The following is a 16,536-nucleotide window of genomic DNA, read 5'->3' as shown; positions in this document are numbered from 1 at the left end:
TTAACATGTTTTACCCATCTACAAATAGGTGCTCTTCTTTGCGAGTCATTGGAAAACCTCCCTGGTCTTTGTGGTTGAATCTGTGTTAGAAATCCACTGCTAGACTGAGGGACCTTACAGATAATTATATGTGTAGAATACAGAGATAAAGTAGTCATTTAAAAATCATGTTATACACTGTTATTCCACACAGAGTGAGTCCATGCAACTTATGTGACATGTTAGTCAAGTGATCTTATGTAGGCTTGCCATAACAAAGGGGTTAAATACTTATTGACTCAAGACATTTCAGCTTTTCATTTGTAATTAATTTATACAAATTGTGAACCATAATTCCACCTTGACATTATGAGTTATTGTGTGTAGGCCAATGACATAACAACTCAAATCAATAAATGTAATTGTGTGGAAAAAGTCAAGGGGTGTGAATACTTTCTGAAAGCGCTGTAAATTCTCCAGTGGAAGGACGCTCTTACCCTTGCTAAGAAGAATTGAGACTGAAATCTACACCAACAATCATTGACTCACTTTTTAATGTGCTCAGCTCTTGGTCCATTGGGTGCAATTCTGCTGAAGCAGGCCTTATCGCTCAAATGCCTTTGCATCAGGAACAACAAATAAGGGGGACCTAAGTGATATTGCACTGTAGAGAAATGTTTCACTCTATACCCTGAAAATGTTGACTACAAACAGTACTGCAATATTGTGATAAGAAAGAACCATCCTAAGGGGATGAGTTTGTGTTTTATTCAGATTCTGACACATCACAGCTTGTATTACACTATCTTCTGACAGAGTCATTTTGTATACCCCATCAACTAATGTATGTGAGATTCTCTATGCGTGAGAGTACCTACGCTATGTGTACAGTTGGTTTCTGACACTATCAGTGCACATGCCCATATGACTAGTCAGAACCCACTATTCTTTGTCTGTCGACACAGAAGCTTCCATATAAATATAATTGAATGGGAATATCTGTTCTAGTAATACTACTTCTATGGAAACTCATCAGATTCTTCATTCCAACTCAGTGCCTTGACTCATTACCTCTGCACTGAGCAGGAGACACTGTGACAGGGATGGCTCTCTCACCACACAGCGCAGAGCACTGTGGAAGCCTTTCAAGTCACGCTGAAACACTCTCCAATATTTATAACCTTTCCATCAATAAAAGATACCCCTTCGGTGAGAGAGAGAGAGAGAGAGAGAGAGAGAGAGAGAGAGAGAGAGAGAGAGAGAGAGAGAGAGAGAGAATTTAGCCAAGCACTGTACTCTACTCTAGGGGTAGGACAAATAGTGTCCAACAGGAGGGTAACCCAGACTAGACCATACCTCATCCTCAATGCCAGCCCACATATGCAGAGGCAGCCTCCGGTAAGAGTCATATAGACCCTTCAGTCATCGGAGAGGTGTGTCAACTGCTAAAGCTGATGTGCAAAGTCCTAGAATAGGTATCAGCCAATGTATTGGACCTTATCAGAAAACATTCAATCTAAACATGGTTGGGCATGGTTGGTGCGCTGTTGGGCGTGGTTGGTGCGCTTAGTCTAAATATTGTGCGGATGTATCAACCACACACATAATACAACACACATACCATACTCTATTTCCTCAGTCACATCAACCACACACATAATACAAATCAAATCAAAATCAAATCAAATTTATTTTTATATAGCCCTTCGTACATCAGCTGATATTCTCAAAGTGCTGTACAGAAACCCAGCCTAAAACCCCAAACAGCAAGCAAAGCATGTGAAAGAAGCACGGTGGCTAGGAAAAACTCCCTAGGAAAAACTCCCTAGAAAGGCCAAAAACCTAGGAAGAAACCTAGAGAGGAACCAGGCTATGAGGGGTGGCCAGTCCTCTTCTGGCTGTGCAGGGTGGATATTATAACAGAACATGGTCAAAATGTTAAAATGTTAAAATGTTCATAAATGACCAGCATGGTCAAATAATAATAATCATAGTAGTTGTCGAGGGTGCAACAAGCACGTCCGGTGAACAGGTCAGGGTTCCATAGCCGCAGGCAGGACAGTTGAAACTGGAGCAGCAGCACGGCCAGGTGGACTGGGGACAGCAAGGAGTCATCATACCAGGTAGTCCTGAGGCATGGTCCTAGGGCTCAGGTCCTCCGAGAGAAAGACAGAAAGAGAGAAAGAGAGAATTAGAGAGAGCATATTTAAATACACACAGGACACCGGATAAGACAAGAGAAATACTCCAGATGTAACAGACTGACCCTAGCCCCCCGACACATAAACTACTGCAGCATAAATACTGGAGGCTGAGACAGGAGGGATCAGAAGACACTGTGGCCCCATCCGATGATACCCCCGGACAGGGCCAAACAGGCAGGATATAACCCCACCCACTTTGCCAAAGCACAGCCCCCACACCACTAGAGGGATGTCTCCAACCACCAACTTACCGTCCTAAGACAAGGCCGAGTATAGCCCACAACGATCTCCGCCATGGCACAACCCAAGGGGGGGGGGGGGGGGGGGCGCCAACCCAGACAGGAAGACCACGTCAGTGACTCAACCCACTCAAGTGACGCACCCCTCCCATGGACGGCATGTAAGAACACCAGTAGGCCAGTGACTCAGCCTCTGTAAAAGGGTTAGAGGCAGAGAATCCCAGTGGAAAGAGGGGAACCGGCAAGGCAGAGACAGCAAGGGCGGTTCGTTGCTCCAGCCTTTCCGTTCACCTTCACACTCCTGGGCCAGACTATACTTAATCATAGGACCTACTGAAGAGATAAGTCTTCAGTAAAGACTTAAAGGTTGAGACTGAGTCTGCGTCTCTCACATTGGTAGGCAGACCATTCCATAAAAATGGAGCTCTATAGGAGAAAGCCCTACCTCCAGCCGTTTGCTTAGAAATTCTAGGGACAATTAGGAGGCCTGCGTCTTGTGACCGTAGCGTACGTGTAGGTATGTACGGCAGGACCAAATCGGAAAGATAGGTAGGAGCAAGCCCATGTAATGCTTTGTAGGTTAGCAGTAAAACCTTGAAATCAGCCCTTGCCTTAACAGGAAGCCAGTGTAGGGAGGCTAACACTGGAGTAATATGATCACATTTTTTGGTTCTAGTCAGGATTCTAGCAGCCGTATTTAGCACTAACTGAAGTTTATTTAGTGCTTTATCCGGGTAGCCGGAAAGTAGAGCATTGCAGTAGTCCAGCCTAGAAGTAACAAAAGCATGGATTAATTTTTCTGCGTCATTTTTGGACAGAAAATTTCTGATTTTTGCAATGTTACGTAGATGGAAAAAAGCTGTCCTTGAAACAGTCTTGATATGTTCTTCAAAAGAGAGATCAGGGTCCAGAGTAACGCCGAGGTCCTTCACAGTTTTATTTGAGACGACTGTACAACCATCCAGATTAATTGTCAGATTCAACAGAAGATCTCTTTGTTTCTTGGGACCTAGAACAAGCATCTCTGTTTTGTCCGAGTTTAAAAGTAGAAAGTTTGCAGCCATCCACTTCTTTATGTCTGAAACACAGGCTTCTAGCGAGGGCAATTTTGGGGCTTCACCATGTTTCATTGAAATGTACAGCTGTGTGTCGTCTGCATAGCAGTGAAATTTAACATTATGTTTTCGAATGACATCCCCAAGAGGTAAAATATATAGTGAAAACAATAGTGGTCCTAAAACGGAACCTTGAGGAACACCGAAATTTACAATTGATTTGTCAGAGGACAAACCATTCACAGAGACAAACTGATATCTTTCCGACAGATAAGATCTAAACCAGGCCAGAACTTGTCCATGTAGACCAATTTGGGTTTCCAATCTCTCCAAAAGAATGTGGTGATCGATGGTATCAAAAGCGGCACTAAGATCTAGGAGCACGAGGACAGATGCAGAGCCTCGGTCTGACGTCATTAAAAGGTCATTTACCACCTTCACAAGTGCAGTCTCAGTGCTATGATGGGGTCTAAAACCAGACTGAAGCGTTTCGTATACATTGTTTGTCTTCAGGAAGGCAGTCAGTTGCTGTGCAACAGCTTTTTCTAAAATTTTGGAGAGGAATGGAAGATTCGATATAGGCCGATAGTTTTTTATAATTTCTGGATCAAGATTCGGCTTTTTCAAGAGAGGCTTTATTACTGCCACTTTTAGTGAGCTTGGTACACATCCGGTGGATAGAGAGCCGTTTATTATGTTCAACATAGGAGGGCCAAGCACAGGAAGCAGCTCTTTCAGTAGTTTAGTTGGAATAGGGTCCAGTATGCAGCTTGAGGGTTTGGAGGCCATGATTATTTTCATCATTGCGTCAAGAGATATAGTACTAAAACACTTTAGTATCTCCCTTGATCCTAGGTCCTGGCAGAGTTGTGCAGACTCAGGACAATGGAGCTTTGGAGGAATACCCAGATTTAAAGAGGAGTCTGTAATTTGCTTTCTAATGATCATGATCTTTTCCTCAAAGAAGTTCATAAATTTATTACTGCTGAAGTGAAAGCCATCCTCCATTTGCGAAGGCTGCTTTTTAGTTAGCTTTGCGACAGTATCAAAAAGAAATTTCGGATTGTTCTTATTTTCCTCAATTAAGTTGGAAAAATAGGATGATCGAGCAGCAGTAAGGGCTCTTCGATACTGCACGGTACTGTCTTTCCAAGCTAGTCGGAAGACTTCCAGTTTGGTGTGGCGCCATTTCCGTTCCAATTTTCTGGAAGCTTGCTTCAGAGCTCGTGTATTTTCTGTATACCAGGGAGCTAGTTTCTTATGACAGATGTTTTTAGTTTTTAGGGGTGCAACTGCATCTAGGGTATTGCGCACACAACACACATACCACACTCTATTTCCTCAGTCACATCAACCACACACATAATACAACACACATACCATACTCTATTTCCTCAGTCACATCAACTGCTGGAAAAAACATACGTTTGGATGTTCCTCTTCTATATTTGCTTGTGTATTAATTTCCTATGTACTTTACTATAACCAAATAATATATAGATATACTGTATATATTTATAAACTCAGCAAAAAAAGAAACGTCCCTTTTTCAGGACCCTGTCTTTCAAAGATCATTCGTAAAAATATAAATAACTTCACAGATCTTCATTGTAAAGGGATAAACACTGTTTCCCATGCTTGTTCAATGAACCATAAACAATTCATGAACATGCACCTGTGGAACGGTTGTTAAGATACTAACAGCTTACAGACGGTAGGCAATTAAGGTCCCAGTTATGACAACTTAGGACACTAAAGAGGCCTTTCTACTGACTCAGAAAAACACCAAAAGAAAGATGCCCAGGGTCCCTGCTCATCTGCAATGTCCGTACTGTGAGACGCATAAGACAGCGCTACAGGGAGACAGGACGGACAGCTGATCATCCTCGCAGTGGCAGACCACGTGTAACAACACCTGCACAGGATCGGTACATCTGAACATCACACCTGCGGGACAGGTACAGGATGGCAACAACAACTGCCCGAGTTACACTAGGAACGCACAATCCATCCATCAGTGCTCAGACTGTCCGCAATGGGCTGAGAGAGGCTGGACTGAGGGCTTGTAGGCCTGTTGTAAGGCAGGTCCTCACCAGACATCACCGGCAACAACGTCGCCTATGGGCACAAACCCACCGTTGCTGGACCAGACAGGACTGGCAAAAAGTGCTCTTCACTGACGAGTCGCGGTTTTGTCTCACCGTGGGTGATGGTCGGATTCGCTTTTATCGTCAAAGGAATGAGCGTTACACTGAGGCCTGTACTCTGGAGCGGGAACGATTTGGAGGTGGAGGGTCCGTCATGGTCTGGGGCGATGTGTCACAGCATCATCGGACTGAGCTTGTTGTTATTGCAGGCAATCTCAACACTGTGCATTACAGGGAAAACATCCTCCTCCCTCATGTGGTACCCTTCCTGCAGGCTCATCCTGACATGACCCTCCAGCATGACAATGCCACTAGCCATACAGCTCGTTTGTTGCGTGATTTCCTGCAAGACAGGAATGTCAGTGTTCTGCCATGGCCAGCGAAGAGCCCGGATCTCAATCCCATTGAGCACGTCTGGGACCTGTTGGATTGGAGGGTGAGGGCTAGGGCTAGGGCCATTCCCCCCAGAAATGTCCGGGAACTTGCAGGTGCCTTGGTGGAAGATTGGGGTAACATCTCACAGCAAGAACTGGCAAATCTGGTGCAGTCCATGAGGAGGAGATGCACTGCAGTACTTAATGCAGCTGGTGGCCACACCAGATACTGACTGTTAATTTTGTTCGGGGGGGGGGGGGGGGGGGGGGTTAGTCACATGTCTGTGGAACTTGTTCAGTTTATGTCTCAGTTGTTGAATCTTGTTATGTTCATACAAATATTTACAAATGTTAAGTTTGCTGAAAATAAACGCAGTTGACAGTGAGAGGACGTTTCTTTTTTTGCTGAGTTTGTGAAATGAGATCATTAACGTTTAGTAGTTCTTGGTATATCCAGGGCTTGTACTCCTGTACCTTACGTCTTAAGACCAAAACCCAGATTTTCTTAAAAACACCAAAAGTCAAGACATAATAATACTTCTATAAACATGGTGTCGTGGTAACATAGATCCTCAATGTCCTTCAGGCTATAGGGACATTCTACACCCATCATTAAAATGTAAATCACTGCAGGGACTCGGGACGAACGATCATATGCAGTGGCGATTTTAGCATGTAAATCTTGGTGGGGCAAACAAAAAAAAGTGGGATGCATGCCAGCAAAGCCACAACACAACACTAAACAATATATTAATTGCACTATAACGGTGACAAACGGTGCCCACAAACTGTTAGGGCCTTCATAAAGCTGTCCCAACAACAGAGTCCCTACACCTTACCACTGCTAAACCTGGCTTTCAGCAGAGCCTTGTCTGGCAGCGAAACAGTTCATTCAGCCTCATTTACTGCCTTTAAAAAACACATAGCTTATATGGCAGACTTGGGGCATACAAACAGGCAATGAGAACTCTTACAATATTCAATGATTAAAAAAAGGTTCTAGGCTATTTGTGAACCACGAAGTTAGAACAGTAGGCGAAATGAAGTGGTGAAAATATACCAAATTATTAGGGTGAGGCACATTGAACGCCGTTTGGGTCTTTGTGTGTCAAAAAAGATACACGTCAAATAACACAATTCTATTATAGAATGTTGTGTGTGTTGAATTTGCACGTGCAAGCCAAGCACCACAACTACTAACGTTATGTGTTTATAATACCGCGTTGGTGAAAATAGACTACATTATTAGGGTGAGGCACATGGGCTACTAACAGCTTACTACACAACATACACTTAATATTACTTTCTTAGCTACAGTACACATATCTCCCTTGCATATTACATCATTTATGCAGCAGCATACAAGACATTTTTGGACTCACCTTGTGAAGGTGGCACAGCGGTCCTTTGTGGGCAAATGTTGTCATCAAACTTTGTCATCAAAGTCTGGCATTCTCTGGATTCATGGTGGTAACTCGGAGAAAAAAAACACAGCCACTCCACTGAATAACAGGCTAATGTTAGTGGTTTCTTTGCAACGCTTGTAGTTAGCCACTGATTCCTTCCAAACGACTCATTGTTGAATTTGCAATTTCCAACTTGTTGTGTAATCTTTGTATACAATGGTCGATGAGCACCGATACGTTTTATCTATAATTTCTCTTCATATGACAAGGATTAAAAAGGATTTGCCAGTAGATTGTCGACTTGATGACAATTGATGATGGCTGCTAGCTAAGACTTTGAAAGTAAGATGTGACAGTCCAATCAAAGCTATGGTAGCTATAACGTGATTTGATGTCATTCTATCTGTGGCCAATGACCTTGAGCCTTATCGGATGGGCTCTTCTAATATAACTCTATGGCAGAACCCAAGGGGCTAAAAGTTTCGAGCTCTAACCTTAGATTTGTGGATGACGTACTGTCCCATGAGTGACGGAAAACTGAGCCAATCATAATAGAAAACTGAGCCAATCAGGTGCAACGCTTTGTATTTTCCACTGGCTAGCCCCACCACCACAGAAAGCACTGAGCTAGGCTGAAACACCTGCATTTTGGAGCTGCCTTACTCAAGAAAGCAAAAAAGAGACCATGTTTGTATGCGGCCTTATTATCTCAACGACTTTTTTTGCAAACTGATAAGTGACACATATTAACGCCAAAATAACAAGCAAAACAGGCAAGCCCCAAAAAAAGTAATTTGGGGGATTTTAATGGTAGAAAAGGTTCTGAACCTGAATGTGTAGTAGACCCTGAGGGTAATAGACATATATTTGACATATACCCGAGTCCCATCACTAGTAATAGAAATAGCTCTGACCAGGTAGCGAACAGAAATGTAAAGGAGTTAGTGCATCTCTGTTGAGCCTTAGGCCTGTGTTTTTTTAATGGTAGGATTAGATGGGATTCTAACTTACTGCTCAACTCTTGGGACTAGTGTTGTTGACTATGCAATCTCAGACTTGGATCCCTCTATTAGTGCATTCGCTGTCAGACCACAGACACCATTGTCTGACCGCTGCCAGATTGTCTTTTTGAAAAGACTTCGCCACCCAAAGACCACACAAACAGAGCCCTGTACACTGCTTCATCTAAATAAAACATACAGATGGGCCGCTGACAGCGCAACACACTTCAACACAGCAATGCACTGCCCAGAAATTACAACGTGTATAAATGATTTCCTTTCAAGTGCATTCAGCCCAAACCTCCCTGACATAAATTTGGCTGTGAATAAATTAAATGAGATCTATCATAAAGCACCCACAAAAGAAAATGTATAAAAAACTGTTCTAATTGGAAACCTCAAAAAGAGAAATGGTTTGATGCTGAATGTAATCTCATAAGGAACAAATTGAGATCTTTATCAAATAGAAAACATCCCTAACTACAGGTTAGAGACGTTCGGTAAGAATATTGTGTCACATTGAAAGAATACAAACATAACCTAAGCTGGAAGAAACAGAAACATTATGACAACACTCTGAAAGAGATTGAAGACTCCATTGATGGAAACCTGTTCTGGGAGAAATGAAATAGTCTAAATGAACAACAGAGGAATGACCTAGACATTCAAAATGGACAACAGAGGAATGACCTAGACATTCAAAATGGACAACAGAGGAATGACCTAGACATTCAAAATGGACAACAGAGGAATGACCTAGACATTCAAAATGGACAACAGAGGAATGACCTAGACATTCAAAATGGACAACAGAGGAATGACCTAGACATTCAAAATGGACAACAGAGGAATGACCTAGACATTCAAAATGGACAACAGAGGAATGACCTAGACATTCAAAATGGCAGCATTGTAAAAGATCATTTTGAAAGTCTTGATGGAATAATACCATCTGAAGACCTTTAAACCCCCAAAATATGCAAGAAAAACTCAGCTCCCTAGAACACACATTTTAAAACAACAAGAACCCAATTGACTACCAAATGACACGATTGAAGAAAATCCAAGCATGTGGCCCTGACAGCATCAGGAATGAAATGCTTAAACACAGTCCTCCTGAGCTGTAGACTGACAGTGGAGAGACCTTAGACAGGGGGACTAAATCTGGTGCTTGGTTGGGAAGTAAGTAATTGTCACACACACACACGCGCACAAGCACAGTCACTCACATCACACACAGTAGAAACACAGTCACTCACATCACACACAGTACAAACACGCACACCTCTCTCTCTCTCAGTCCGTCACCAGCAGTAAGCCTCCACAGCTCTGGCATGTAATCGATTCTGTGACGATCAGTGTGTGACGGCCTTGACACAACTCTCTTGTCCTCCCCGCTGACATGTGCCGTCAGTCAGGTCGCCCCCCTCTTGTCATCTCTGTCACAGGCAGGCCAGGGTCATTACAGGGTTGACAGCAGCAGTGTCTCCTCACCTGTCTGCCTGCCTACCTGTCTGTCTGTCTGCCTGTCTGTGCGTGTCGTTAAGTTGCTCAGAGCAGAGAGTAAAGTTTAAGCCCCAGATTTGAGCTTAGTTAGTGATTGCCAAAGAGGGTAAGCTGAATGACAGGTGTATAAGTGGTGGAAGTCCTGAGTCAACACTGACATTGAGGAAGGGGGCTGGTGGTGTGTGTGTGTGTGTGTGTGTGTGTGTGTGTGTGTGTGTGTGTGTGTGTGTGTGTGTGTGTGTGTGTGTGTGTGTGTGTGTGTGTGTGTGTGTGTGTGTGTGTGTGTGTGTGTGTGTGTGTGTGTGTGTGTGTGTGTGTGTGCGTGTGTGAGAGAGAGAGGGAGACAGGGGGTTATCGGGGTACATCAGGTGCAAGCTTTACAAACTTAACACCTTATATTCCTTAGACAGCCAACACAGGGGCCATTGACAACTTAACATATTATATTCCTTAGACAGCCAACACAGGGGCCATTGACAACTTAACATATTATATTCCTTAGACAGCCAACACAGGGGCCATTGACAACTTAACATATTATATTCCTTAGACAGCCAACACAGGGGCCATTGACAATTTAACATATTATATTCCTTAGACAGCCAACACAGGGGCCATTGACAACTTAACATATTATATTCCTTAGACAGCCAACACAGGGGCCATTGACAACTTAACACATTATATTCCTTAGACAGCCAACACAGGGGCCATTGACAGAAGCATTACTTATTGTTAATGTATGCCTTTGTAGACATTCTTCATTCTCTTTTATAATGCTTCATTATATCCCCTCATACAATGGATAGTCTTTGTGATTTGCCTTTCTTGGGCCAAGCTCACCCAGATATATTGTTCCTTGCAAGTGTGCAAAAAGTGGGTGACCTCTTGAGAGCGGTGAGAGATTCTTGATGGCTCTTTTGACACGGCAGCAGTCGGAAAGCAGTAACCTTCAGTGTCAAGATGATCCCAGGGCTGCCGCTGTGAAGCCATCTGGATCCCCCATTACCCCTGGCACATTCACATTAGCAAGCCTCCTGTGTGTGTGTGTGTGTGTGTGTGTGTGTGTGTGTGTGTGTGTGTGTGTGTGTGTGTGTGTGTGTGTGTGTGTGTGTGTGTGTGTGTGTGTGTGGTGTGTGTGTGTGTGTGTGTGTGTGTGTGTGTGCGTGTGTTCTAGTAAGGAGTAAGCAAGGTTGTCATTGTTATGTAGAGGATCAGTCACCCCCCATGGAGCGGCCCAACAGCCCTGCATGTATTCAGTTTTGTTTCCTTGTAGCCGTCTAGTGCTATTGAGCGATAACACATAAGATATTGAGAACTGGCACTGTGTCATTATACTGTAAATTCTAGATGCAACATTACATGAAGGTATGTAAAAAATAGCACTGTAGTTACTGTAGTTCTCACTAGCAACATCTCTAATGACCATGTGATGTCTTGAACATCTGCTGTGACTAATTATGTTTTCTGATGTTTTCCTCCATCTCTTGGGTGTCTACTTCCCTCCCCCCAAAATATGTATTATTCTATGACTGATTTATAATCACAATCTGAAAGACATTTATAATTGTTCTGTGCATCCCTTAACTGTTTTGTTTGAGGCTGATTTTAAGTTCTTCTCTAACAAATCAGTTTTGTGATGACAAAGCCGTTTTTGACATCCCGATTCCCCTGTCCTGTAACGATTTCTGTCCTATTATGCATGGTCACGTTTCTCAGTCGGAAAAATATCACTTGGCAAGGCTGCACTGGGAAGAGAGAATTTGTTCTCAGTAACTCAACAGTAATACAATAGGTGAAAGTGTTGATAAAACGTGATAGGTGGCCGGTAATCTAAGCGTCGCCAAGGTAACATGAGCATCACTCTTTATTTCTCTCTTTCTATCACACACACACACACACACACACACACACACGCACACAAAGTCACACAACCACACACACACACCTGGCCTCTCTATCAAAAACCTAATCTTGTGATAAAATGGAGTCTTGTCCTATAGCCCCATCTGTAATAGACACCATCTCTCCTCTAGGCTCTTTCTTGATACCAATTTCAGCTCGCCTGGAGAAACTTGTTACAAGCAAAATACTTTTTGTAATACGTAATGTAGGATTCTATCAATCTCTCTCTCTCTCTCTCTCTCTCTCTCTCTCTCTCTCTCTCTCTCTCTCTCTCTCTCTCTCTCTCTCAGGTGCGAAGTTCATGGTTGCTCCAAGGTGGCCAATTCAAAAGGTAAGATTACTTGATCTGATCAGATGCCTGCTTACATTCAGCTCTGAGCTCCCTCAAAATAATGTAAGGACGCCATCTTGTGGATTATTGAGGAACAAGCACTATCTCCATCTTGTGTAAAGTTGAGCTTCTGTTAACAATTGTTCCATGTGACACAGGATCAGCCCTCAGACAGTGCAGTCGTTGAGGGCATCAACCTAGGTGGAGGTTTCCATGGAGCTCCAGGGGAAGAGATATCCTCTAACCCCAGTCTCCCTAGTCCTAGCCCCAGGCAGCCCCCTTCCTTACAGTGGCTGCCCCACCCATCCACCTCAACCTCCGGAGACCAACAGGCCGAGAGCTCCAGGCCACCGGTCACCAAACGCCACAGGAAGCTGCTGTTAAAGAGCGGTTCTGTAATTCCTAGTGGTGCCCCCCCTGGTGAGGAGGGCCGTCAGTTACAGGGCATGGCTCATACCCAAGTGTCCCGCCACCACCTGCTGAGGGAGGTCTGCACCAAATACCAGCCGGGCGTCACCGAGCACCCCGTCTCCCGCCGGCAGGTGTCCCGCGTCTACGTGGAGGATAGGTGTTGTAACTTTAGTGGTTATTTTCATTGAGCATTATCGTCAGATATTATTTACAGTACATGTAAATACATTACATGATTTACATGTATAATTGTATTTCATTAGTGCTCATTAGTGCTTCATGTTCAGGGCTGATCTAGAGGTCCCCCTGTCCATGTAATTTTATTCATTGTGATCTAAAAGTCCTAACTGATCCTAAATCAGGACTCCCACTCTGAGATGTTAGATACATACAGCCCCAGATAACTATTCATATATTTCTGTTGTATTGGTTAATTAATAATAGGTCAGGCCTGCTGTACTGTGAGGTGCCCAAAGCTGGCTGCTCCAACTGGAAGCGGGTGCTGATGGTCCTGGGAGGCAGTGCCACCTCCACGCACGGCATCGCCCATGACGACGCCCACTATGCCAACCAACTCCGTCGACTGGACGCCTACAGCCAGGCGGGCGTGGCCGAGCGCCTCCGCTCCTACACCAAGGTCCTCTTTGTACGGGAGCCTTTTGAGAGGCTGGTGTCGGCCTTCCGTGACAAGTTCGAGAGCCCCAACTCGTACTACCATCCGGTGTTTGGCCGGCCCATCATCTCCCGGTACCGGGCCAACGCCTCGCTCTCTGCCCTAAGGACCGGCGCCGGGGTCACCTTCAGGGAGTTTGTCCAGTACCTGTTGGATGTGAGGCGACCCGTGGGCATGGACATCCACTGGACGCCGGTCAGCCAACTCTGCAGCCCCTGCCTGCTGCACTACGACTTCATCGGGAAATTCGAGAGCCTGAAGGAGGAGGCCAACTTCCTGCTACGGAGAATCGGGGCACCTAGCAACCTCACTTTCCCTGACTTTAAAGACAGGAACCCCAAAGCAGAAAGGACTTCCTCCACCATTACCCAGAGATACTTTGAACAGTTGAACGCCACGGAGAGACAGAGGGCCTATGACTTTTATTACATGGATTATCTGATGTTTAAATACCCCAAACCCTATAAAGACCTGTACTGAAGTAGTGGCTGGATTGACATGTTTAGATTATTCATTTAAGATTATAAATATGAACACTACAGAAGAGATTATTATTACATTTACATTTTACATTACATTATCCTGTGGGACTTGAATAAGCACTACAGACACATTGATGTAAAGTATTCTACGTGTCTTATTTACATCTGGTTACAATTATGATTTGATGTGATTACTTTGAGCATAGGTTGTACAGCTTTTTGTCATAACACTTTGTATAGTGTGCAAACTGATGTACTTTCTTTGTCAAATGCACTTTTATTGATTGGCAGACATAGCCTACATACAATATCCTCTCAACAATCAACGAGATATTGCTCTCAATCAACAGCATAATGACTTCTATGAAGTGACCTATACTCTGAGTGAAGATTTTATTATCATCTGTTCATTTTCTTCTGTTTTTCAGCCTTGTTATATGAAGGTATATTTGTCATTTTGGGTCATCGTCAATCATGTGACTATTAAAAGGGAAAACGTGTCTTGTTATTCTGCAGACTTTTTATAAAAAGAAGGAAAAGAGAGCCTAGCTATACTCTCCCAAAGCAAAGACTAATGTTTGCGGATACTGTAGCAGATTTCACAGTTACTGAAATCCTACATTGCCTACTGATGTGTACCATGTGTCTTAGACCATTTTAATATCATTCAATTTGATTTCAAAACCACATTTGCTCTTGAGGTATTTGTTTTCTATTTTACATACAGAACATACAATAAACTTGTTACAGTACGTACCTCAAGGCGGAAGGTAGACTAGCGGTTAAGAGCGTTGGGCCAGTAACTGAAAGGTCACTGGTGCAAATCCCGAGCCAATTAGGTGAAAAATCTGCCGATGTGCCCTTGAGCAGGACACGTAACACTAATCGCTCCTGTAAGTCGCTCTGGATAAGAGCATCTGCTAAATGAAAACAAACTAAGGGACAGGAAAACACATTAAAAAAGGGACAGGAAAAATATATCAATGTCAGTTGGTAGCTCAGTTGGTAGAGAATGGCGCTGCCAGGGTTGTGGGTTCGATTCCCACAGGGGACCAGTACGAAAAAAGTATCCAATGTATGCACTCACTAATGTAAGTCACTCTGGATAAGTGTCTGCTAAATTACTCAAATGTAAAATATTGCCTTTCAGATACAACTGTGGGTTCATGATCTTTGATTCTGTAATGTACAATAGGGTTTCTGGGTAATTGTATGGGCCTCATGTTACAATACTAATGATTACACTGTAAAGAGTCAATGTATTGTTTTACATGTCTGTGCAGAAGTGTTCTATCTACAAAGACGATTTCAATCCCCTAGCCTTAACACTGCCAATTTTGCTAATTTTGTTAATTTTCATTTGTTTGGGTTTTCAAGCACCATTACCATTAATAAATGTTTTATCAAGCCTTTACTAATTAAACTAAAACATTTCTCTGTTGTTTTTCCACATCTGGTTTTAGGAAAAGTGACCAAAATGTATTACAAAGAACCCTTTTGGAACCCTTTTTTCTAAGAGTGTAGAACAATAGATATTAAATGGGAAATGTTTTACGTTGTTCAAGCTAAAAATAATTTCCTAACAGACACAATAAAGTCATAATCAAGCATTCTCATCAGTGCATCATGTCACCATCAGGTTTGAGAAGCATATATACATCCCTCTCCTAGAACAGCCAGCAATGTCCCAGATGTTCCGGCTGCACCTGGGCAACACGCGTCACAGCATCAGTGACGCAGACCTGTGTAAGCTCGCCAAAAAGACAGAAAGCTACTCTGGGGCCGATATCAGCGTCATTGTATGAGATGCCCTCATGCAGCCTGTCAGGAAACTGCAGTCAGCCACACACTTCAAAAAGGTCATTTATACACACAATAGTAACTCTATTGCAGTCGACTCTTGCATACAACACTAAAGGTGCATCTCTTTCTCAACCTTTAACGATATTTAAGATAGTGTGTTGTTGTAATGGTACTCTAGGTGCAAGGTCCATCCAGTGCCAACAGTCAATTGATGGTGGATGACCTTCTGACCCCGTGCTCGCCTGGGGACCCGGGAGCCATAGAATTGACCTGGATAGATGTACCTAGCGACAAAATTCTGGAGCCCATCGTCTGCATGGTAAGAAACACACATTGTCAAAGACTCCAGCCACCCTAGTCTTAGACTGGTCTCTCTGCTACCGCACGCCAAGTGGTACTGGAACGCCAAGTCTAGGTCCAAAAGGCTTCTCAACAGCTTCTACCCCCAAGCCATAAGACTCCTGAATAGCTAATCAAATGGCTATTTGCATTGCCCCCCCCCCCCCCTTACGCTGCTGCTATTCTCTGTTTGTTATCTATGCATAGTCACTTTAATTCTACCTACATGTACATATTACCTCAATTACCTCAAGTAACCTGTGCCCCCGCACATTAACTCTGTACCTGTACCCCCTGTAAATAGCCTCGCTGTTGTTATTTTACTGCTGCTTTTTAATTATTTTTAACTTTTTATTTTCTATTTTTTACTTATATATTTTTTACTTAACACTTATTTTTATTATTTTATTATCTTCTTAAAGCATTGATGGTTAAGGGCTTGTAAGTAAGCATTTCACTGTAAGGTCTACACCTGTTGTATTTGGTGCATGTGACAAATAACATCTGATTTGATTTGACATTCACAGCACAGACATACTCACTGTGTTCATTGACATTCACATTCACAGCTCACAAACATGCTGGAACATGTTGTTTCAACATACACATCCTGGCACTACACACTGACTCTCACATTTGTGTAATTGCTGAACAATGCTAATGCTTTTTTTGTCTTCTCTG

The 16,536-nt window shown here is 43.3% G+C and overlaps 1 protein-coding gene across 1 annotated transcript in view; it reads left to right on the top strand.

The window, feature by feature from the left end:
* LOC106561536 (carbohydrate sulfotransferase 8) overlaps nucleotides 1–15,187 on the top strand; it is a 123,897-nt gene extending 108,710 nt beyond the window's left edge. Inside the window, exons 3-5 of the mRNA XM_014125604.3 lie at nucleotides 12,107–12,147; nucleotides 12,306–12,715; nucleotides 13,003–15,187. Of these exons, the coding sequence (XP_013981079.1) occupies nucleotides 12,107–12,147; nucleotides 12,306–12,715; nucleotides 13,003–13,711 (1,160 nt within the window). The 3' untranslated portion in view covers nucleotides 13,712–15,187. The remainder of the gene's footprint in view (nucleotides 1–12,106; nucleotides 12,148–12,305; nucleotides 12,716–13,002) is intronic.
* Nucleotides 15,188–16,536: the final 1,349 nt, after the last annotated feature.

This window comes from Salmo salar, chromosome 10 (genome assembly GCF_965601325.2).
Source record: "Salmo salar chromosome 10, fSalSal1, whole genome shotgun sequence".
NCBI classification, from domain to species: Eukaryota; Metazoa; Chordata; class Actinopteri; order Salmoniformes; family Salmonidae; genus Salmo; species Salmo salar.
This window is presented reverse-complemented; position numbering and strand designations above follow the sequence as displayed.